Genomic DNA, 25,394 nt, shown 5'->3' on the forward strand with positions numbered 1-25,394 from the left:
TTGATGCAGTACCGCCTGAGGGATCGAATGTCACGGGCATTCAATGTTGGTTTTCGGCCTTGCCGCTTACGTGCAGTGATTTCTCCAGATTCTCTGAACCTTTTGATGATATTACGGACCGTAGATGGTGAAATCCCTAAATTCATTGCAATAGCTGGTTGAGAAATGTTATTCTTAAACTGTTGGACAATTTTCTCACGCATTTGTTCACAAAGTGCTGACCCTCGCCCCATCCTTGTTTGTGAATGACTGAGCATTTCATGGAAGCTGCTTTTATACCCAATCATGGCACCCACCTGTTTCCCAATTAGCCTGTTCACCTGTGGGATGTTCCAAATAAGTGTTTGATGAGCATTCTTCAACTTTCTCAGTCTTTTTTGCCACTTGTGCCAGTGTTTCTGAAACATGTTGCGGGCATCAAATTCCAAATGAGCTAATGTTTGCAAAAAATAACAAAGTTAACCAGATCGAACTTAAAGTTAAATATGTTGTCTTCGCAGCGTATTCAATTGAATATAGGTTGAAAAGGATTTGCAAAATCATTGTATTCTGTTTTTATTTACGATTTGCACAACGTGCCAACTCACTGGTTTTGGGTTTTGTATTATGTATCGCTCATTTTGATTTTATTATTGTGTTTTACTTTTGTAGCTGTATGTAGAACAGGGTTCCGGTTGCATCAGCTCTGTGCTGTTGATGTATTGTATGTCCTTTGATCTCTTTAATGTTTCCCTCTTGTTTTCATGTGTTTTTGTTTTTTTTGCCTTATCTTTTGTGGACATTTTGTATCTGCACTGCAACCACCTAATTTCCCCATCGAGGGATAAATAAAGTCTATCTTGTCCTATCCTATCTTGAAAGAATTACATCACAAGAACAACCGTCCACTGAACTGCTGAAAACAGTGAGAAACCGGTTAACAAATCATACACAATTTAGACATCAACTAAGTTAAATCGGACATATCTTTTTGTCCCCGTTGTAGATAAAACATGTTACTACCCCGCAAGAAATTCCACAATTCGAGACTTCATCATGTATCCGTGTGCTTTGTATCACAGGGACAGCTGCTATGTAATGTGTGTGACGTCACGACAGGCGTCGCCGACTTGTGACGTCACGAGTATGACGAGCACGTTTATTATCGAGCTTCACTTGCCGTCCACGTACGACGTGTGCCAGCAGACAGGAGGGTAGCCCGCCGACCTAAATCACAACTAATGACTTTAAGTGATTTGTTATTGAGAAGCCCGTTTGCTCGACGTCCCAAAATGACGAGGCGGAGGTGCGTTCAAAGGCCTGTTGGACGTGTTGCTAACGTGAGCTAGCAACCTCAGCTAACCTCTAACCAGCAGGGGGCGACAAAGCAGCACTAGCAGGTCTAACTACATTTATTATTATTATTATTATTATTATTATAAGTTATGGTAATAACGTTCGCTAATGGTTTAGTTTATTTAAAAAATGCTGGACACAATAGCATTGTTCAATTCAAAATTCAACATGCCTGAAAAGGAAGAAGAATCAACGTGTTTTTTTTTAAACCTACTCCTTACCCATATTTCTTTCTGTGTGTGTGTTAACCATTTTCTTATTGGAAATGAAAGAATAAAACATGTAATAGAAGACTATTGGTATAGTAGACATTTGTGGGTCACAGCATTCTCTTCCCATATACAGTCGTGGTCAAAAGTTGACATACACTTGTAAAGAACATAATGTCATGGCTGTCTTGAGTTTCCAATAATTTCTACAATTCTTTTTTGTGTGTGTGATATAGCAGTGGTTCTTAACCTGGGTTCGATCGACCTCCGGCCTCGGGTTCGGCGGAGGTCAAGACACACCCTATTTACACTCATCGTGTAAATAAAAACTTCTCCCTATCGGCGTATTATGGATACGGCAACAGCAGAAGTCACACTGATTTGCAGGTGTGTAATTTGTTGTGAGTTTATGCACTGTGTTGGTTTTGTTGTTTGAACAAGGTGATGTTCATTCACGGTTCATTTTGTGCACCAGTAAAAAAACATGGTAACACTTTAGTATGGGGAACATATTCACCATTACTTAGTTGCCTATTAACAGGCAAATTAGTAACATATTGGCTCTTAACTAGACATTATTAAGTACTTATTAATGCCTTATTCGGCATGGCCTTGTTATAACCCTAACCCTGGCCCTAACCCTCTAACTCTAACCCTAACCAAATAACTCTAAATTAAGTCTTTGTTACTTAGAATATGTCCCCCATACTAAAGTGTTACCAAAAACATATAACTTTGTCTTGAATTTGAAAAAAAACAACATTTTATTTTTCACTAAAAAAGGGTTCCGTGAATGTGCATATAAAACTAATGGGGTTCGGTACCTCCAACAAGGTTAAGAACCACTGTGATAGAGTGATTGGAGCACATACTTGTTGGTCACAAAAAACATTCATGAAGTTTGGTTCTTTTATGAACTTATTATGGGTCTACTGAAAATGTGACCAAATCTGCTGGGTCAAAAGTATACATACAGCAATGTTAAAATTTGGTTACATATCCATTGGCAAGTTTCACTGCAATAAGGCACTTTTGGCTAGTCAGGTTACTTCTAGACCTCCACCCCAGATCCCACCTCACTCCTACCCACTTCTCCAAAGTGGGCTGGCTCAAGGTGGAGGACAGAGTTAAACAACTTGCACTGAGCCTAGTCTATAAAATCCGCTACACCTCCCTGATACCGAAGTACATGTCAAACTACTTCCTTAACGTAAATGACCGCCATAACCACAACACCAGGGGGTGCTCCACTAACCACGTTAAACCCAGATTCCGAACTAACAAAGGTCTTAACTCATTCTCTTTCTATGCCACATCAATGTGGAATGCGCTCCCAACAGGTATAAAAGAAAGGGCATCTCTATCCTCCTTCAAAACCGCAATAAAAGTTCACCTCCAGGCAGCTACAACCCTAAACTAACACCCTCCCCGGATTGCTAATAATCAAATGTAAACAATCAAATGCAGATTCTTTTTCTTATGCCTTCTGATCTCTCTCTCTCTCTCTCTCTCTATGTCCACTACTTGATGTCCATATCCCCCCCCAACCCCCCCCTCCCTCCTCCCTCCACACCCCTGATTGTAAATAATGTAAATAATTCAATGTGATTATCTTGTGTGATGACTGTATTATGATGACAGTATACATGATAGTATATATCTGTATCATGAATCAATTTAAGTGGACCCCGACTTAAACAAGTTGAAAAACTTATTCGGGTGTTACCATTTAGTGGTCAATTGTACGGAATATGTACTTCACTGTGCAACCTACTAATAAAAGTCTCAATCAATCAATCAATGGTAGCCATCCACAAGCTTCTGGTTGAGTTTTTGACCACTCCTCTTGACAAAATTGGCGCATTTCAGCTAAGTTTGTTGGTTTTCTGACATGGACTTGTTTCTTCAGCATTGTCCACGTGTTTAAGTCAGGACTTTGGGAAGGCCATTCTAAAACCTTATTCTAGCCCAGGCCTGGGCAATTATTTTGACTCGAGGGCCAAATTTAGAGAAAAATGTGTCTGAGGGCCAGTATATCTGATTTTTAGGTACACTAATACAAATAATGTCTAGATGGCTAAAAACGTTATGACAGACCGCCTTAAAAAAAGGAATGGAATTAATTTTTTTTTTTTACTGAATGAGACACCCAGAATGTACATGAAAATAAAGAATGGTATTTACAATATTAACTATGAACGATAAAACACTGAATATTGACAACCTATGAACGTCACACGCCCTCTCGATTGACATGATTTACAATCAAGCAAGCAACAAAAATGCAACAAACACAGCGAAATATGAATGTGAAATGTAAAAAAAAACCCAACTATCCACAATCTGATATATCTAATATATCACTAAGCTTTAGAACTTTGTTGTAAAAATCTCCTTCCGCGTCTGTCCCTGACACCTACATTTCAGGCTGGCCTGTCTGGAAACGCTCTGTGGAAACGCTCCCCACCCACACTGCTTGGTGCCTCGTCTGAGCTGCTGTGACTTAGATTACCATTGTAACTAATTAGATTACCATAGTAACCAGTATATCATGCAAAAGCACAGATTCTAACCATTGAAATATTTTGTATAGTTCAAGACTTACGGTCATTTGAAAACATCACTGCACATCATAATGGCGGCTACACTTTCCATCTTAAAGATTTAAAATAAATATTTGGGAAATGCCCGGCAGGCCGGTTTGAAAAGCTTAGTGGGCCGCATGTGGCCTTAATTTGCCCAGGTCTGTTCTAGCCTGATTAAGCCATTCCTTTACCACTTTTGACGTGTGTTTGGGGTCATTGTCCTGTTGGAACACTCAACTGCGCCCAAGACCCAACCTCTGTGCTGATGATTCTAGGTTGTCCTGAAGAATTTGGAGGTAATGCTCCTTTTTCATTGTCCCATTTACTCTCTGTAAAGCACAAGTTCCATTGGCAGAAAAACAGGCCCAGAGCATAATACTACCACCACCAAGCTTGACGGTAGGAATGGTGTTCCTGGGATTAAAGGCCTCACCTTTTCTCCTCCAAACATATTGCTGGACATTGTGGCCAATTTTGTCAAGAGGAGTGGTCAAAAACTCAACCAGAAGCTTGCCAGTAGCTTGTGGATGGCTACCAAACGCGCCTTATTGCAGTGAAACTTGCCAAGGGACATGTAACCAAATATTAACATTGCTGTATGTATACTTTTGACCCAGCAGATTTGGTCACATTTTCAGAAGATCCATAATTAATTCATAAAAGAACCAAACTTCATGAATGTTTTTTGTGACCAACAAGTATGTGCTCCAATCACTATCAGAAAAAAATAAGAGTTGTCAAAATGATTGGAAACTCAAGACAGCCATGACATTATGTTCTTTACAAGTGTATGTCAACTTTTGACCACGACTGTACCTTGTTAACCCCATGCTGTATGCTGGACTAACTGGCTCATAGTGGTACAATGTTTCAGTTCCTTGCTCAAACTGTTCCAAAATAATCTACCCGGGTAAACCAAAAGGTTTTAGTAATGTCCCTTTTTACAGATGTTAACTGCATTTAAAACAACAACATGTTGGGTCATATAAATACAGTACTGATATGTTGAAAGTGTTTTTAGTGTTTGCAGGATACAGATTTTAATGTTTCTTGGGGAAAAAAAAGTTGTGCAATATTAAGAGAGCAGGGTATTGTTTGTTTTGTGTATGTGTCACTTGGACCAACCCTGGACTGGCTCTTGGCTTGACCGCGCGTCCACACATCCCTACTGATTACCGTATTTTTCTGACTATAAGTCGCAGTTTTTTTCATAGTTTGGCCGGGGGTGCGACTTATACTCAGGAGCGACTTATGTGTGAAATTATTAACACATTAGCGTAAAATATCAAATAATATTATTTAGTTCATTCACGTAAGAGACTAGACGTATAAGATTTCATGGGATTTAGCGATTAGGAGTGACAGATTGTTTGGTAAACGTATAGCATGTTCTATATGTTATAGTTATTTGAATGACTCTTACCATAATATGTTACGTTAACATACCAGGCACGTTCTCAGTTGGTTATTTATGCCTCATATAACGTACACTTATTCAGCCTGTTGTTCACTATTCTTTATTTATTTTAAATTGCCTTTCAAATGTCTATTCTTGGTGTTGGGTTTTATCAAATAAATTTCCCCAAAAAATGCGACTTATACTACAGTGCAACTTACATTATATATGTTTTTTTCCTTCTTTGTTATGCGTTTTCGGCCGGTGCGATTTATATTGCGGAGCGACTTATAGTCCGAAAAATGAGCAGTGGTAGCCAGAGTCAAAACTTTGATTGTTTGATTGATTGATTGAAACTTTTATTAGTAGATTGCACAGTACAGTACATATTCCGTACAATTGACCACTAAATGGTAACACCCGAATAAGTTTTTCAAATTGTTTAAGTCGGGGTCCACGTTAATCAATTCATGGTAAATAACATTACTCAGAGGCTGCCAAGCCATTGTCGAGCACAGCTGTAAAAGGTGTAGGGCATGCATATTCAACTAAATTGTTTTGGGGGCCACATTTCTAGAAAGTTAAAGACCAGAGGGCCGGATTTCTCCCCTTACCTTTTGTCTTATAGTGTGTATTCTGGAGAACCAGTTTCCCTTTACAGTAGACATTTGATTTGGGTCTATTTTTTTGTCAGTGTTACAGGAGCGCTCTGCGGTTTTTAAGGATTTTTTTGTAAACATTTTTTTTAAAAAGCTTGTCAAAAATCATCTCTATGACAGCACTCTGATGATGATCTGCTTCACCAATCTGCTGCAAAAATGTGATTCTCTTACAAGTTTTTTTTAATTGAACTCGCCAGTTGAATTGCCCGAATGATGAAAAAGAGAGTACTTAAAATGGAACCTCGAGGAACGCCACGAGTATAACTAAATAAGTTGAACAAATGAGTACTGACTATTTCTGAAATAAACAAATAAACAAGATAGAGCAACACCGTAGTTACAGTACATACATCACAAAAAGAAATGGTAGCTGCCGTAAAGAAGAGGACTTAAATGGGTGCCTTAAAAAAACGCCTGGGTTATGTAAATCACAAGGTTGGACCCCAGTGTTCTATGTTTGCAAGGGAGGTTAAGTGTCAATGTAATGATCTGCCAATGTGTTCACAGTGGTCCAAGTTCCTCTCTATAAAAGAAGCATGATTTTTAGGAATTTTCTGCAAATATGTTTTGTCTCCCAAGTTTTGAACTGATCTCTGGTACGGTGTCATTCCCGGCTGCCAGTTGAATGTAGGGGAGTGAGTTGGGTTGGCTTTTTGTGGCTCTAAACAAAATTTTGTTTGCTCCACATTTCGGTCTTTATATTACATTACATGTGGTCAGCAAACCGCGGCTCTTGAGCCGCATGCGGCTCTTTAGTGCCGCCTAGTGGCTCCCTGGAGCATTTTTAAAAATATTTTTTTGTTTTAGTATGTTTTTTGTTTGAAGACAAACATGACATCCCAATTGTTAGAAAGCCCACTGTTTAATATGTTTGTGTGTATGCGTCACTGATGAGAGTATTTGGTGAACATCGTTTTTTCCCTAGTAATTTTGGCGGTTCTTGAACTCACCATAGTGTGGACTGTGACTAAACAGTTTGTTTACATGTGAAATCTTCCACTCCTTCTTTGTCTCATTTTGTCCACCAAAAGTTTTATACTGTGCGTGAATGCACAAAGGTGTGCTTTGTTGATGTTATTGTCTTGAATCAGGCATATTTGGTCAGTGCATGACTGCAAGCTAATCAATGCTAACATGCTATTTAGACTAGCTGTGTGTACATATATCAATTATCTGTATGTAATATTAGCTGCATTTCTCATGGTTGTTTGTGTGCTATTTTTGTGTTTTCATTTTTTGCGACTCCAGACAGATTTGTTTTTTGTATTTTTGCTCCAATATGGCGCTTTCAAAGTTTTGGGTTGCCAATCCCTGTGCTAGGGTCTTCAGCTGACTACAGCCTTGGATTGTGTATTGTGTAGTATTAGTATTAGTATTATATAATGTTCAAAGTTTATTTGGAAAGGTAAAAGAATAGGTTGATATGTTTTAGGGGGGGAAGAAAAGTGTTTGATATCTCTTACAGCAGCTCTGCTGCTTTGGCCTTATTTGTTTTAGACATATAGTTTGGCAAAGGTTTCGGCCTCAATATACACTTAAATAGTATGGTCATAAACAGGCCTGGCCCTAACCAATCTGGCGCCCTAGGCAAGATTTTAGGTGGCGCCCCCCCACATCGGCAGTGAAGTGTATATACTCACAAGAAACCGAATAGCTTTGTCTTTTACCTTTTTTTTTTTTACTTAAAGAAAGCAAATTAACATAATATATGAGAATGTTATGTTATGATTATCTTTAACCGAATCACAGCAGTGCTCAAATTAAAAAACAGCATTCCCTCTCATGTGATATTGCTTAATTAACATTAATGATGTGCACTTTAACAACTAGGCTTACAACTATACCTAATATATAAAGGGGTGGAAAAGTGACTATTACCTGCAGGGCAAACATTAGCTAACCAGAAGGCAATAACAATGTAAACAAAAAACACCTGCTTAAAAGATCTAATACAAATGTCCCTGAGGAATGTAAGGTGGGAGTACTGTAATTACCTAACGTTACATTATTATTTTCCACAACAATTTAGCCCCCTCCACAATATTAACCTGATGTTAAAACAGAACTAGCTACCGTAATTTCCGGACTATAAGCCGCACCTGACTATAAGCCGCACCAGCTAAATTTAGGGGAAAATACGGATTGCTCCACATATAAGCCGCACCAGACTATAAGCCGCAGGGTTTTGATGTGTAATTACCGTAGTATATAGGGGTTCCTGCTACCATGGAGGGGATTGTCGGGACAGAGATGACTGTTTGGGAACGCAAAGCGTCCCATTTATTAACAATAAATCTTTCAATCATTCAATCAAACTTTCACATCTTTGACATGGCGAACTGCATTCGTGCAGAGTACAAATAATACAACGGTGCAAAGTAATACAAAGTGCTCGCCTGTACGTTATCAAAATAACCAGCCTACCGGTATATAAAAAGTCAGTCTTTAATCATTGTGTCATCGTCTTCCTCCTGCGTACTAAAACCACCGAAATCCTCTTCGTCGGTGTCGGAGAAGAACAGGCCGTAAATAAGCCGCACCCTTGTATAAGCCGCAGGGACCAGAACGAGGGGGAAAAGTAGCGGCTTATAGTCCGGAAATTACGGTATTTATTGATTAGCAATTGCCGAATCATGTAACATTAGCTTAATGCTAAAAAGCCAGGTTACTATCACATTCTGTAACAGACAAATAATTTCATGTAGGCTAACGTTACCTACCTGCTACCTCTGTCTTTTTCTCGTTTCTCCTCCTCTTCTTTTCTCTTTTTTCTTCCCTGGGCACCTGACAGTTTTGGCCGTTTTGACATCCTGTGTTGATTTTTTGATGTGGTGACGTCCAAAAGAGACATGATACGGGAAGGGAGGGGGCGCACCGTGCGGGGGCAGGGGGGGGCGTAATGTTGTAACAAATAATATTTCTATTAAATAGGCTTTACTTTGCATTTTAATTAATGTGGGATTATTTTTTGTATTTAGAAATAATAGTACCAACTTTTTTTTTTTTTTTTTTCCTCCAACATTTGTGGCACTGGCGTGGCGTCCCCTGATGGACGGCGCCCTTAGCATTTGCCTATACGGCCTATGCCACGGGCCGGCCCTGGTCATAAATCTGCCATGATGATGGCGTTCGAAGCAATGCTGAATTAGCAATTACCTCTATGGGCTTTTGAATGGCCGCGATGCTAAACTGAACTAAAACTATTAACAAAGGACATGTTGACTCACTGCTGATTCAAAGTTTAGCAGAAACAAAGTGTATTTGCGTTCATGAAGCAATTCAGTCCATCAAAGTAGAACAAGCAAACACCTTCAGAGCACGATGACCACGTTGATGATCTGCTCTGAAGTGACCGGTTGCCATAATCATGTGACCCTAAAGAAGTGCATAGAGTGTTTATGCCAGGGTCCATCCCTGGGAGTGAGGTTTCGCAACGTTACTAGTGCACAGCCACACTTGCTGGCATCCAATACACTGACCCCACTAAACCTCAGTCGCATCCGGGTCATGGCACCAATTTAGCATGCACCAGCCGGACTGACAGTCAAGTCGAGCACCAGTTTTTTCTTAGCCACTGCTATGGGACTAGTCTTGTTCAGCATTCTAAATGAGACAATTACTTTAGAAACAAAATGCCCTTTAATGTCTATTAAAATGGCAGTATTGTTTTTGAGTGTTAAATTGCATTGTAAACATGTCTAACATGGGAGCATTAAATAATCTCTATAGCTTTATCTCATTCAATTTGGTGAACCCTTTTAGTAAGCATATACTGTGAATGTCAACAGTAAGTTATTATTGTGTTGTTTCTCAGACTGGAGGCGGGCTCTCACTCTCATGAAACATGAAAAGGTCTGCAAGAGGTCGCTCGCAGGAAGAAAATCGTAAGTGACGTGACACATGGTTTCATTTTGTGGTTAATTTGACTCAAATCCAGACGGTAGATCCAATACAAACCTTTACCATAAACCTTTTTTGCCAAGTACCATCTCAGAAAACAATTGGCATTCAAAGTACCACCATAATGACCAACATTAAAATGCAGCAGACTCGTAGGCCTTAATATTCATTAAAACAAGGCAGAGGTTTTATTTAACAAGTACATTCAATATTTTTGGCCACTGTAACACCACACACAGTTTGAGAAGTAACACTGTGTTTGAATATTTAATTGATTCTTTGGCGTACCACTAGAGCAGTGCTTCTCAAATACTCTCCACTGTGACCATAAATAGTATAATTTGCCTATAAAATTGTTATAACTATACCTCTGCATAACACATTCTAGGCTTATTAACATTAAAGGAAACAACTTTCTTTGTCTCCCACCGTGGTTACAGTGAAGCCAAGTGCGACATCCGCTTCATTATATTCTGGTACGGCAAAAAAATGATGTTCCCCGAGGTTACACACACACACACACACACACACACACACACACACACACACACACACACACACACACACACACACACACCCCCCATGCACTTTAAAGGATGGCTGTGTTATCTACTAGTCTAGACTGAAGCAGTTTTATTAATGTTCATGCACTTTAAAGGATGGCTGTGTTATCTACGAGTCTAGACTGAAGCAGTTTTTTATTTTTGTGCCTTTCTTGTTTTTATTTGCACATTTTTGTTACTCATACGAATACGTTAAGAACAGGGCAGATTGAGCCCAGTTTAGAGTATACTCTCTACTGAAGCTGTGTGCCTTCATTGTTTTTGTAGCTATTGTTTTGAGGCATGTTTAAAAAAAAAAAAGCACTTTGTGAAAGTCAAAGTACAGTGTTTCCCATAGTTGTAGTGGGTATCAGGATTATTTCAGGGAGAGCATGTCCCAAAATCCAAGCTGCTATTTTGAGTCATGTTAACAAAATAATGCACTCTGTGACTTAAATAATAAATATGGCAGTGCAATGTTGGCACTTTTTTCTATAACTTGAGTTGATTTATTTTGGAAAATCTTGTTACATTGTTTAATGCATGCAGCGGGGCATCACAACAAAATTAGGCATAATAATGTGTTATTTCCACAACTATATATATCGGTATCGGTTGATATCGGTATCTGTAATTAAGAGTTGGACAATATCGGAATATCGGATATCGGCAAAAAAGCCATTATCGGACATCCCTACTTTTGACGTTAGTTTTTCTGACAAAATAAACCAAAACAATATGTCTAGTTTTAGACATAATCTAGCTCATAAACCTACAATAAAACATGCTTTTATTTTGTGACATTATATAATTTTGTGGCTGTATTTGATGCACTCTGCTGCTACATTCCTGCAATGTTTAGTGACCAGCAGGCCCACTAACACGCACCCGTTGGCGCAATGAGCGTAGAAAAATACACAGAACGACCAAAAAATATTCAGTAGTTTTGGACCAACAATCACAGAGAAATTGTGACTTTTGTGTGAAGTATGTCAACTGTGGTGGCTGCCTCCAATGTATTTGTAATCACTGTATGTGTCACTCATTATGTATTATTATAACTCATCTTTCTTTTTTGTACCATGCTAAGTAAATAAGTGTACTTTTGTAGTTATTTCCCCATATTTCTGCACAATAACTCAGATATGGTAACACTAGCGAGCAGTAGAGAATATGGAGTGATTTTTGGTCCAGAACATATTTTGCCATGTTCTTTGTTGACGTAATTTTTGCCACTTTATGTTGTATATTTTTTATATGAGATTTCCAGTTCATTTCATCATCTATAATTACACCCAAAATGTGGTTTATTTACTCTTTCTCCATCTATTTGTATTTGTGTTTGACTTTCTCTTCTACTGTTACCGAATAACATTATTTTAGTTTTACTCAGATTTAAAGTTAGTCTGTTTTTGTCAAACTATCTGTTCAATTTATTAATTTATTCTGTTATTATTTGTATTAGCTTCTGTCTGTTCTGTGTCGTGGCGTAGTTGATAGTGCTCTAGTGTTTGACGGCGAACCTTCACTTCCCATACTTGTCTTTTTTCCGTGTTGCGGGGGAAGCAATGTGAAAGATTTCCACAATTCTCATGGGTGGAGCAGCCCTATGCTGCACAACAGGCCATTTATACACCTCGAAAAATTAATGTGGAAGCACCGCAAACACATAGCGTCAGCTCAAAGTTAGTAGTTGTAATGGCGCCCTGTAGTCATCTGAGTGTCTTTTGACCAATCATTGAGAAGATCACCTGAAACCAAGTTGGCCATACTCTCTTTATACACGAATTCGACTAGTGATACACGTACCACAGTTTCAGAATCACTGCCACAGGGAATTGTTCTGCCAGCCATATTTTCATAAAGATAAGATCTGTGGGCAGGTCTTCTTCCATGACTATTAAATATCCTTATCTTGTAAATAACATCAATGCAAGGCTTTGCCGCACATTCAAAGTTCAACTTCACCACAGGGATGAAATTAGAATTCCAGAGGTGGGGATGGGGGGTCACTACAGGCTTGCGCGCAGGGGGCCTGGTTTGAAAGGATTGGATGGAGTAATATGAACGGGATACATATTGTTAAATAACATATATTTTTTGTACAAAATGACAAAATTAACAGAATGAAATAAATAACTTTACTTTGTTTCTTTTAAGATATCATTATAATCCCAGTTTGAAATTTACCTTGTTACAGTATGTCCTGGCTGGGTCTCAAACCATGTTCAAGGGAACAAAAGATGGATACGTAAGCCATTGCGCTACCAGGAATCACAAAGGCTTCCGCTGCAATTTGTGTTATTTTTCCCTTAGCGTTAGTCAACGACCTAACTACTAGACTTCTCTTGTTTGGATTTTAAATTTGTCTTACCTGTGTGATTTATATTGCTATGTGGAGGCCAACTCGCTCTTATCTCGCATCTAACCGCTGATTGGTCAGCTGCTGCGTGCTATGAATAATTTTCCCGTTGGCAAGAAGGCATCCCCAGAAAGAAAATCAATGAGCTTGAGGGCGCTTTAAGGTGACAAGCTTCAGCCTGAGTGGCCGTTTTTATTTATTTTATTTTTTATTTTATGTATTTTTTTCATAAAGAAATACAATCATGTGTGCTTACGGACTGTATCCCTGCAGACTGTATTGATCTATATTGATATATAATGTATATATTGTGTTTTTTATGTTGATTTAATAAAAATAAAAATAAAAATATATATATATATTATTATTTTTTTTAAATTTCTTGTGCGGCCCAGTACCAATTGGTACCGGTCCGCGGCCCGGTGGTTGGGGACCACTGCTCTAGTCTATATGACAGGAGTTGGCTACTGTTGTTAGGAATCTGTTGATATTGTGATGTGGTGTGTGACTTGTTTACCTGCAGCTAGACACCCTAAACAACATACTTCCTCTTTGTTTGAATGCAGCTGAAAATGACCTGCACAAACTAAAACTGCAGTATCGCCAAGCTGTAAAAGACAAGCAGGCGTTCGATGACAAAATCCAAAGCCTCCTCCTGAAAGACAGGCAAGTGGGTTCTGTTATTTATTTTTTATTCATCCTTTCCGGTGCTATATAGTGCAGGAGTTTATAAAATATGAGGCACAGTATTTTGAAATCTGCTACACAAACTAAAAAATATATGCATTCTATTAACTGTCTTTGAACAAATACATGAGTTTTTTTCAAGGGTAAAGTGTCATTACATTTGTTTTTTTTTGTCCTTGTATAAGTAGCAGGGAGATCCAGAGACTCCAAAATGAACATGAGGAACTGTTACACACCCTTACCATCGCACAGAGTAACTGTAACCAGAAGCAAGAAATTAATGCTGCACAAGATCTCGAAGTACTTTTGTCTAATGAAGAAAGGATAGAGGAGGAGTTGCTAGGCAACAAAAGCAGATTGGTATCTTACAAAAAGCAGGTGAAAAAAACAACATTTTTTTTTTACCAATTGTTGCACAGTTTTGTGTTTGATAAGGCTCACACCACATTGTTGGTTTACTTTGCAGATTTTAGAATGGGAGAGGAAGCTTGTAGCGCAGAGGGGAGGGTATGCACCACATAACACGAAAACCGAAGACAACTCCGCTAAAGATATTGTGTCGAAAGAAGACAAGCTCTACAAGGTTAGTGCCTCATCTCCAACATCTTGTTACAAACCACAGCGTTTAACACCATGTGTTTGTCTGTCTGAAGGGTCACATATGCTTCAATGAGCTAATGATCAGGAACGGCCAGTTAAAGAAAGACATAGACATGCTGGAGATGGAGAAGACTGAGTTCCTGCAAATTCAACTTCAGCTGAAAAAGGTGAGCGCATCCTTTGCTAAAACCAAGGTTTCTCATTGGGTTGAGTTTTTTCTTGCCCTGATGTGGGATCAGAGCCGAGGATGTCGTTGTGGTTTGTGCAGCCCTTTGAGGCATTTGTGATTAAGAGCTATATAAATAAACTTTGGTTGATGATTGATTGATTGATTGATTGATCTTTGCATTGACATATGCATTGACCTGATTACTGGCTGTGTAGCAACCCGCACCAGGTAACCATTCGCGGTTATGGAGTGTTATTAGTTTGTGTCATACATGATTATTGCTATTAGGGCTGCAACGATTAAATCGATTAATTTCATTAGAAAAAAAGCGTTGAGTCATATTCTGTTGCTTTGAATACTCGTTGAATGAGCGTAACTTATCAAAATGTATAAAAACCGGACTGCATGGAGTGTCCGGAACCTTAAATATGCAGGTATAGTTTCCTCATAATGGCTGCAAAAGCGCAAACATGAATGGTGGTTTTTGGGTGCTGTAATCTATGGGGCGGTGAACAGCAGAGATTTTTATTTTAATCATATTTTTTTAGTAATGCACACATGTTAAAAGTGCCATTTCAATGTTGATGATCTCCATGTATTAGAAAAAAAGAATGAATGTTATGGCAAGCAGAAAATCATTGTTAATATTTTATGACATTAGTAATTAATTAAAAAAAACAATTATTAGAGTGCAATTAATGGTTAATGCATTACGTTTGACAGCCCTAATTAACAGTGAACCCAACAGGACAGGATCATTTATTCTATCGTCGCTTGCATCATCATTGATGGTCTCTTCCAGGAGCTGCAAGCCATTCGGAAGGAAATTTCGGATTTGAGTGCTATGTGCACTAAAGCCAACAACGCCAGGTGAACACCTATTTTATTTAACTTGATTTATTTTATTTTATCTAATCTTATTTTATCTTGTTTCATCCTACTTAATTTTATTCTTTTTTTATTTCATTTTATCCTATTTTATTCAATGTAATTTTGTCTCATCCTATTTTATTTTATTCTTTTTTATTACACCTAGTGTTGCAATCCAGATAAGGCAGAAGAAGCTAAAGGAACAAAAAGCTCAGTTTGAAGCTCAGTACACGCAAACAACGGCCAACTTGGAGCACGAAATCGCCACGCACTGCAACCTTGAGGCTATGGTGAACATAAAGAATGCCGCTGACGAGAGCTCCAACCGTGACAAAGGTGATTATTTTCTGTGGTTGCTTGCAAAACACAATTATTAATCCATAGGCTGCAGGACTGGACTATTAAAGCATCATCTTGATATCCAGTGGAAACCCAATAGAGGGCAATCTCTGTGATGCTGGTTGTTTTCATATGAATACAACATATACAATTGGAAATAACAAAAAGCAAATGAAATTGTTGTAGGCTCAACTTTACAGGTAAAAATAAAGCAAAAACTACTCTTCATAGACAGACACCTGACACACAATGGAGAGTGATACTGTCACCTAGTGACGTGGTGTAGATGTTTTGTCAGATTGAATTATATTGTTCATATTGCACTGAGCAGTCAAATCATTTCGAAGCACCTTGCAATATGTTCCATCTCTACTACGGTTATCACAATTATTTTCTTCTCTTCTGTGGTGAGTGCCAGCTGGTGCAGCTGCAGGATAGTATATTGGTAATTCTAACTCCCTGGAGCATTAAAAATTGTGAAATGTAGATTATATTCTTGTAAAGTTACACATTTTTTAATGTTAAACTTTTTCTCATATTTTTTTCTTGTGACATTTATTTATGTGTATCAACATATATATGTATGCCATATATTTTTAGTTAAGTTTTGTAACATAAAAAAATGTCATAGAACTAGAAATCCTTTCTCGTAAAATTTAAATGTTTTTCTTGTAAAATTACTGTTCTGTTTTCTGTTTCTGATTTCATGTTTATTTCGAATATGTAGACAAAACAAAAACAAACACATTTTACAAAAAAACAACAAAAAAGCCATTAAAGAATGAATAACAAAAACAATAATAATAATAATAGTAATAATAAAAAGCAAAAAGAAACAGGAAATGAAAATAAACATTAATGTAAACATATCCGAAAAGGAGTGAGAAGAAGTAAAAACTTATGTACTCCCACCCCTTATTACTTACTGTATGTTTAATAATAATAATAATAGTAATCCATCCATCCATTTTCTACCGCTTATTCCCTTCGGGGTCGCGGGGGGCGCTGGAGCCTATCTCAGCTACAATCGGGCAACCCTGGACAAGTCGCCACCTCATAGTATATAAAAATGTTATGTTATGTAAATACATATATATATATATATATATATATATATATATATATATCTACAACATACATTTAACAAGTAACTATGAATGTGACACAACAGCGTGTATACATAGTATACATATACATACACATACAAACCTACTGACTCTTAGTGCAGTTCACTATATCCTGTGAACAATATATTTTTGTACATTCTTTTAAAAACATTGATGCTTGGACTTTGCTTATGTACTTCACTCAGATTGTTCCACAACTTGACACCTGTTTTGTTTTTCTCATAAATATTTTTTTTTCTCGAAAAATTACAATGTTATTCTTGTCAAACAAAAATAACTTCTCATATAAATGATAGAAGTTAATTTCTTGGTATCCACAGAGGATCTGATGGAACAGCTACAGAGGTTGACCATTCATGAAGACACTATAAGAAGAATTCTCTATGAGACGGGAGAAAGCGACCTGGACTCCCTAGTGCAGAACTACTTGGAATGTAGGTCAAAGTGAAAAGATAGAGCACGTGTAGATTGTTGGATTATATTCTGGGGTTTCTTTCAAACAGTGGAGGAGGAGAACTATTCTTTACTGGGCTTTGTCAACTATCAACACTGGGATGTGGAGGCCATTCAGCAGCAGATTGCTCAAGTTAGTGTTGTTCTAGTTCCATCGAGAAGTTTAACTTCTTCATGTCGCTTATGTTTGTGCTTTGTTCTTTAACTGAAGCTTATCAAGGAGGGCGAGCTGTTTAAGGAGGAGCAGCGTCAGCACGGTGTGGACCGCAAAACTTTTCACGGGGCCATTTCCACCAAGCAGAAGTCTGTCGAGGAGCAGCTGAATGACTTCCGAAAGCAAATTCACGTCAAGGAGAATATCCAAAAACATCTAAAAACAGGTACAGCAGAGCAGATGGACGCGACAAGAGACAAGATATTTAATCATATGCTGATATTATACACCTTTTATGACATGATACAATTCAGGATATTTCCATTATATACAGTACAGTGTTTCCCATAAACTGCCAAGATACCTGTGGCGGTGGGGGCGTGGCTATGGGCGTGGTCACCATGACATCTTGAGTAATTTGCATAATTTACTACAATGATATGATTTTCTCTAAAAAGGCTCAAAAAATGTATACTTACTAATTAATAATAACAGTTTTGTTTTAAACGTACATCCATCCATCCATCCATTTTACAATATAATTACAACACTTTATGTACATATTTATATACAGATTTGAACAATAAGTTATTCACTGAAATATATGTATTAATTGTGGTTCTTATAAAAAATATATCTTATAAAATATAAAAGCTAAAATGTCTCATAAAGCTCTGCCCCTTTAATTAGTGAATACTAAATAATTTAACTTTAGCCTACTACTACAACCATATTATTTACCAGCAACATAAAGTGAAACAGAGGCAGAGGTGTCCTGCCACAGTCAGTAACAAATAAACAGTAAACAGTAGTGGTGGTAGATAGACACAGAGCTTCATCAAACATCTGATCCACTGAACAAAGAGCTCCAAAAATCTTGAACTTTAGACTGCCATCAGTTTTACTCCCTACACTTAACCATGTGTTTCCTACTGCCTGCAGACTTTGCACCCTTTGTTATATACACATGTTGTGTTTCTAATATAAATACATTTAATAAAGTCAAATACAAATAAGGCAACAAGAGAAGTATCCTACACTTCTCTTTTGTAAAGTAAATCTGAACAGCCGATATGGGCATCTACATCAACTATATGATTTGCCTGAAAAGCTGGAGAGGACAAAAAAAATAAATAAATAAATAAAATTAATTTTTTAATTTTTTTATTTTAAATGTTATTTTGTTTTATTTTATTTTTTTTTAAATTTGTGGCGGACGTAATTCTTTCGTGGCGGGCCGCCACAAATAAATGAATGTGTGGGAAACACTGCTGTATGGAACCTTAATCAAAGTTTGGATATAATACCTCATGTGTTCTCGTTTTTGGACAACTCTATGCTTCCAACCTAATGGGAACAGTTTGGGAAAGGACTTGCTTGTCTTTCAACAAGACTTTTGGCCTACAGTGCACAAAGCAAGGTCTTTGCTTGGATGTGTTTTGTGTGGAAGAACCTGCACAGAACTCTGACCTTAATTTTATCAAATAATTCCAACTCAGTGTTTTCTTACATGCTCATCACTCCTGGAGGTGCCGGGGTAGTACAAAAGTCGGATTTGGAGCTTCAATTCCTTTAAAGAATTTAAATTGAATTGGAATAGCAGGAAGTGGAATAAGACTTATTGCAATTCATAGAAAAATGACTAATATTCCAAGTAACAGGAATAATTGCGTCATGTTTACCAAAGGTTTTAGCATAACCTACTGAGAATCAGCATTCTCCAAACTAATACAAACATGTCCAATCCAGAGGACACTGGTTCTCCTCAGGGAGTCTAAAATTAAACTTCAATTCCCTCCATTTTAAATACTTAGATATAATAAAGCATCCTGAGAAATTGAGTATTTTACCACCGTTTTTCAAAATTGAAAGTTAGAATACACTACTTTAAAATAAATGATTGTGGTTTTGATGGTTAGCGAATAAGTTTTTTGTTGTCTTATGATACAGATATATACTATCAGATATATACTATCATCATAATACAGTCATCACACAAGATAATCACATTGAATTATTTACATTATTTACAATCAGGGGTGTGGGGGGGGGTAGGATATGGACAGCAAGTAGTGGACATAGAGAGAGAGAAAGAGAGGGAGAGAGAGAGAGAGAGAGAGAGAGAGAGAGAGAGAGAGAGAGAGAGAGAGAGAGAGAGAGAGAGAGAGAGAGAGAGAGAGAGAGAGAGAGAGAGAGAGAGAGAGAGAGAGAGAGAGAGAGAGAGAGAGAGAGAGAGAGAGAGAGAGAGAGAGAGAGAGAGAGAGAGAGAGAGAGAGAGAGAGAGAGAGAGAGAGAGAGAGAGAGAGAGAGAGAGAGAGAGAGAGATCAGAAGGCATAAGAAAAATAATCTGCATTTGATTGTTTACATTTGATTATTAGCAATCCGGGGAGGGTGTTAGTTTAGGGTTGTAGCTGCCTGGAGGTGAACTTTTATTGCGGTTTTGAAGGAGGATAGAGATGCCCTTTCTTTTATACCTGTTGGGAGCGCATTCCACATCGATGTGGCATAGAAAGAGAATGAGTTAAGACCTTTGTTAGTTCGGAATCTGGGTTTAACGTGGTTAGTGGAGCTCCCCCTGGTGTTGTGGTTATGACGGTCATTTACGTTAGAAGTAGTTTGACATGTACTTCGGTATCAGGGAGGTGTAGCGGATTTTATAGACTAGGCTCAGTGCTAGTTGTTTAACTCTGTCCTCCACCTTGAGCCAGCCCACTTTGGAGAAGTGGCAGTCTATACTGTATGTAGCATGTATAGTAATAATAATTCTATAAAGTATGTAAAACAGTCATGTATGGAACCTACTGTAAAGCATGATTTTGAAATACACCAAAATTATCAATTATTTCAATTACATTTTGTGTTTGCAACCTCAGTTTAAATTCCTGGAATTGAATTTGAGACATTCTCAATCTGATAGTTTGCACAAGCCTGCTGGATGTATACTTATGTCTATATTAAGGGTTCTCAAACCTTTTCCACCAAGCAAGTACCACCTCAGAAAACACTTGACTCTTAAATTACCACCATAATGATCAACATTAAAATTCAGCAGTGTAGTAAGACTAAGTATTCGTTAAAATCAAGGCAGAGGTTTTATTTAACAATTATGTTTGATATTTTGGCCACTGTAACATTACACACAGTTTGATCAGAAACACAGTTTGAATATAGGAAAATAAAACACTGTACCTGAATCGGGTGGTTATTTGGCATACCACTAGATGGAGCCTCTGAGTGGTACACATACCACAGTTTGAGAATAACCAGTGTACATAGCATATCTTTGCTGGTGTACATGTACTGTATTTGTTCAGTGAGGATATTAAAATAGTACAATACAGTTGTCATTGAGATTGGACACAATCAAATATCAACAAGAGTTTTTCGATCCCTAATCAATGGTTCAATGTATATTTATTTATCTGTTATGTTTTTCTGCTGTAACCTGCATTTATTTTGGCATTTTATATACACAGTCCATCAGTTTTGTAACTTCACCCCTTGTGTTTCCAGGTGTGCAGTCATTACTGCGTATCTGCTGTGACAGGTCTGAGATCAGCTCGCTGGGCTCCAGCGACCGAGCGCTGGATGAGCACATGACGGCGTGCTTGAGGATGGTGGAGGACAAAGTCAACAGCCTCCTCAATCTGCAGTCCATCATTCTCTTCCAGGAGAACTTAACACAGTGTGTATGTGCGCCTGTCAGCCGACAAAGCAACTTGCACATTTACATTAATAACCATTATTACTTTTGTCCTGCTTTCTCACTATCAGGACCTCGTTAGTGACGGCTTTGGTTCTATAGCCGATCAACTGCGGGGGAAGGGAAATGCCCCAGCAGTCAACTTGTCCACAGGACCTACAACACCAACACCAACACCAGAGTAAGTCTTGATGATCATTTCATAATATCTAAGGCAGTGGTCCCAAACCACCGGGCCGCGGTCCACCGATTGGTACCGGGCCGCGCAAGGAATTTAAAAAAAAATAATAATAATTTTTTTTTAAATTAAATCAACATAAAAAACACAATATATACATTATATATCAATATAGATCAATACAGTCTGCAGGGATACAGTCCGTAAGCACACATGATTGTATTTCTTTATTTGCAAGCGTTGACCGGTCCCCAACTACAAAAAGGTTGGGAGGTTGGGGACCACTGATCTAAGGTACAGATACGCTGCTAATTTTGTTTTGTTTTGGTAGACTTTTTTGACAGAGACAGCCCAAAAAATATGAAAAAAAAAACCATTAAATAAAGGTTAAAGCAGGCAAAATGTGACTTAAGAACTGGCGGAGAAACCAATGCAAGCACAGACATTTTTAATAGTTTCTCACAAGGGTTGTGCACAAGTGTTTTTTTTATTTTGGTGCACTCAGGGCTAGCCCGTGGTAAAACATGGTTCTCAACCTTTTTTACCAAGTACCACCTCAGAAAACACTTGGCTATCCAAGTACCACCATGATGAACCAACATTAAAAGAAAGTAGCGTAGTAGGCCTAAGTACACACTAAAAAATGCTGGGTTATTTTGATAACCCTATTTATGAGTTGTGAGTGTTGGGGCAAATTTTGGAGTTATTTATTTGAAGAGCAATCAATTTTTTGGGTTATAAGGGTATTATTTTAACTCAATTTCAGGGTTTTCTAAATGATGAACCATTTTTGGGTTGTTTTTCAATGAGTAACGCATTTTTGGGTAAAAGGCTTTTTTTTTAATTAAAAAGGTACTTTTTTTCTTGAAGGCAATTTTATTGTGGATTAATCTCATTAACAATTTTTACAATCACACAACAGTAGAACAGACTTCTCCTTTGAACATGGTGGGCGAGTCATAAACGGAGGAGAAGTTAAACAGGACAATACTGCCATCTACTGGATAGCCCCCGGAGCACTGAAATTCAAGTATTTATTTTATTTATATGTTTAATAAAATAAATATATATACATATATATATAGCTAGAATTCATTGAAAGTCAAGTATTTCATACATATATATATATATGTATGAAATACTTGAGTTGGTGAATTCTAGCTGTAAATATACTCCCCTATTAACCACGCCCTTAACCACGCCCCCGCCCCACCCCTGACCACGGCGGTCTCAAGGTTGGCAAGTATGCATCTTATGTACATGAAAATATTTGAGCACGCTGTATAGAATTACTCTGACCATACATGGCAATTCTTGTAAAAAAATGTCACTCATATCTTGCTTTTGAGTATATTTTAATGGAATAAAAACAATTTTGATCAGTAATTGGGAAGGAGTAGGACAAACCAGCAGTAAAATGTATAATTTTTAACCAACTATTGGGTCAAGGAGCGCTAAATTGCACAACCCAATAGTTGGGTTGGGAATAACCCAACATTGTAGTGAGCATAACTCAGCTCTTGTGTGAAATAAATTAAACCAAATAGTTGGGTTATGAATTAACCAACATTGAGTTAGCATAACTCAACTTTTGGGTTAAATAATTCAACCCAATAGTTTGGTTGGGAATAACCCAACATTAAGTTATCATAACTCAACTTTTTGCGACTTGTTCAGGGTGTACCCCGCCTTCCGCCCAAATGCAGCTGAGATAGGCTCCACTTTACCCACCTGCTCCCAGTGCCACCCACACTGGTTTAAATGTAGCTTAAAGATGTACACTACCGTTCAAAAGTTTGGGGTCACATTGAAATGTCCTTATTTTTGAAGGAAAAGCACTGTACTTTTCAATGAAGATAACTTTAAACTAGTCTTAACTTTAAAGAAATACACTCTATACATTGCTAATGTGGTAAATGACTATTCTAGCTGCAAATGTCTGCTTTTTGGTGCAATATCTACATAGGTGTATAGAGGCCCATTTCCAGCAACTATCACTCCAGTGTTCTAATGGTACAATGTGTTTGCTCATTGGCTCAGAAAGCTAATTGATGGTTAGAAAACCCTTGTGCAATCATGTTCTCACATCTGAAAACAGTTTAGCTCGTTACAGAAGCTACAAAACTGACCTTCCTTTGAGCAGATTGAGTTTCTGGAGCATCACATTTGTGGGGTCAATTAAACGCTCAAAATGGCCAGAAAAAGAGAACTTTCATCTGAAACTCGACAGTCTATTCTTGTTCTTAGAAATGAAGGCTATTCCACAAAATTGTTTTGGTGACCCCAAACTTTTGAACGGTAGTGCAGATAATGGTTTTCACAAGAGAAAAAGCGCTTAATAAATATAATTCACTCCAGTTATGTTATGTGATCTGCAGTGATGACAAGGCCCGCAAAGGCAGTCGTTCAGAAAGCAGGGGAGCCAAAGAGAGGCTAGGTTCTTACAGCAGCCCATAAATGGGTGAGTATACTGCGACACAGGAACTATTATTTTATCTATGGCTCAGATTAGGCATATGTACTTTGTTGGGCTTTACAAGAGCTGACATCACTTATGTTGTCCTTAAAGCCTTGCAGTGATAGAAGACAAGAGGGACCAGAGGACTCATGTACTGTCTGAGCACCAAAATGATTGAGCTGCTCTGTATTGGCCTGCATTGGCCATTCAGACTTGAACAGTGAGGCTGGATTTTCCATGTGGACTGATGCGATCCATCTTTTTTCGGGTTTAGTGCACATGTTCACTTTTTAATGCGTCCTTAAAGCTGTTTTTATGGGTTGTTTTTTTTCAAACGAGACCCCAGATGAACTTCTCCCTCCAGAATGGACTTAAAAGTGATGTTCCATCACTGCAGTTTGGGCTTTGAGAAGGACTACCAATCTGTGGACCTCCAAATGAAGCTGAGTGTCTAAAAACACGTGCAAGTGAGGCATCTACATTGTAGCCTCATTTTTAGTAAAGGTATAGCTTTGTAGAACTTTGGACTGTTCTGTTGTAAGCTTACAGGCTCATTTCAAAATGATTTATTATGCTGTTTTTACACATTGCTCTTCATTTTATAGCCACAGCTATACTTATGCACAGCATCATTGTGCCATTCGTTCGTTCCAGAATGTAATTTATTAGAAGACCAAAAAAAAAAAAGCATGTCTTAAACCATCCTAAAAGCCTTTTTTTTTTTTTTAAACACATGACAACTGATGATGTTATGTTGAAGCTGTTGATAATGTGACCAACAGGTGGGAAAAGTAGGGACCTAATCATGAACCCTGCAGAACACCATAGAAATGCGCACAAAGGTTAGCAGCTGTAGGAACTGCTGTTATTTAGATTTGATGGAACTATGCAAATTTGTACTGTTGCAGACAAAAGCGTTAACATCAAGATTAAAGCGCTTGCACAAGTACAAAAATCAGACCCTCCAGGTTTTTTAACTTTGTCCAAGCCCCACAACTTTACAGTACATTTCATATGTATTATGTGTCCCTGCATCCCGCACCCACGTCCTCACATCCTTCTTTACATGGACATCTGACAATTTCATCCTCATTTACCAACTAAAATCACAGCTACAGATCGCTCTCATCGGTTGATCCATGTCTTCAACGAAAGCGCTGGTAAATGACATGCAATGTGTTGAAAAGCTTACAATTGACAATAACTTTTTAACCACAAGATACAAACCCTGTTTCCATATGAGTTGGGAAATTGTGTTAGATGTAAATATAAACGGAATACAATTATTTGCAAATCCTTTTCAACCCATATTCAAGTGAATGCACTACAAAGACAAGATATTTGATGTTCAAACTCATAAACTTTGTTGTTTTTTTGCAAATAATAATTAACTTAGAATTTCATGGCTGCAACACGTACCAAAGTAGTTGGGAAAGGGCATGTTCACCACTGTGTTACATGGCCTTTCCTTTTAACAACACTCAGTAAACGTTTGGGAACTGAGGAGACACATTTTTGAAGCTTCTCAGGTGGAATTCTTTCCCATTCTTGCTTGATGTACAGCTTAAGTTGTTCAACAGTCCGGGGGTCTCCCTTGTGCTATTTTAGGCTTCATAATGCGCCACACATTTTCAATGGGAGACAGGTCTGGACTACAGGCAGGC

General features: G+C 37.9%; 1 protein-coding gene across 4 annotated transcripts; it reads left to right on the plus strand.

The window, feature by feature from the left end:
- Nucleotides 1-1,121: 1,121 nt before the first annotated feature.
- LOC133653200 (outer dynein arm-docking complex subunit 1-like) lies at nucleotides 1,122-24,688 on the plus strand. Of its 4 annotated transcripts, none has more exons than XM_062052257.1 (16): nucleotides 1,122-1,379; nucleotides 1,781-1,931; nucleotides 10,002-10,071; nucleotides 13,558-13,657; nucleotides 13,867-14,056; nucleotides 14,145-14,261; nucleotides 14,332-14,445; nucleotides 15,250-15,317; nucleotides 15,484-15,653; nucleotides 17,104-17,217; nucleotides 17,287-17,369; nucleotides 17,448-17,616; nucleotides 20,905-21,080; nucleotides 21,166-21,275; nucleotides 23,651-23,733; nucleotides 23,842-24,688. In XM_062052257.1, exons 3-15 carry the CDS (start codon nucleotides 10,032-10,034, stop codon nucleotides 23,727-23,729), a joined length of 1,530 nt encoding a protein of 509 aa, XP_061908241.1. In that variant the 5' UTR covers nucleotides 1,122-1,379; nucleotides 1,781-1,931; nucleotides 10,002-10,031; the 3' UTR covers nucleotides 23,730-23,733; nucleotides 23,842-24,688. The 4 variants fall into 4 exon arrangements, 3 of the variants coding, with proteins under 3 accessions (XP_061908241.1, XP_061908242.1, XP_061908243.1); XM_062052258.1 differs by having other exon boundaries at nucleotides 1,784-1,931; XR_009826682.1 differs by lacking the exon at nucleotides 23,842-24,688 and having other exon boundaries at nucleotides 20,905-21,076.
- Nucleotides 24,689-25,394: the final 706 nt, after the last annotated feature.

This window comes from Entelurus aequoreus, linkage group LG07 (assembly GCF_033978785.1).
Source record: "Entelurus aequoreus isolate RoL-2023_Sb linkage group LG07, RoL_Eaeq_v1.1, whole genome shotgun sequence".
Lineage (NCBI taxonomy): Eukaryota > Metazoa > Chordata > Actinopteri > Syngnathiformes > Syngnathidae > Entelurus > Entelurus aequoreus.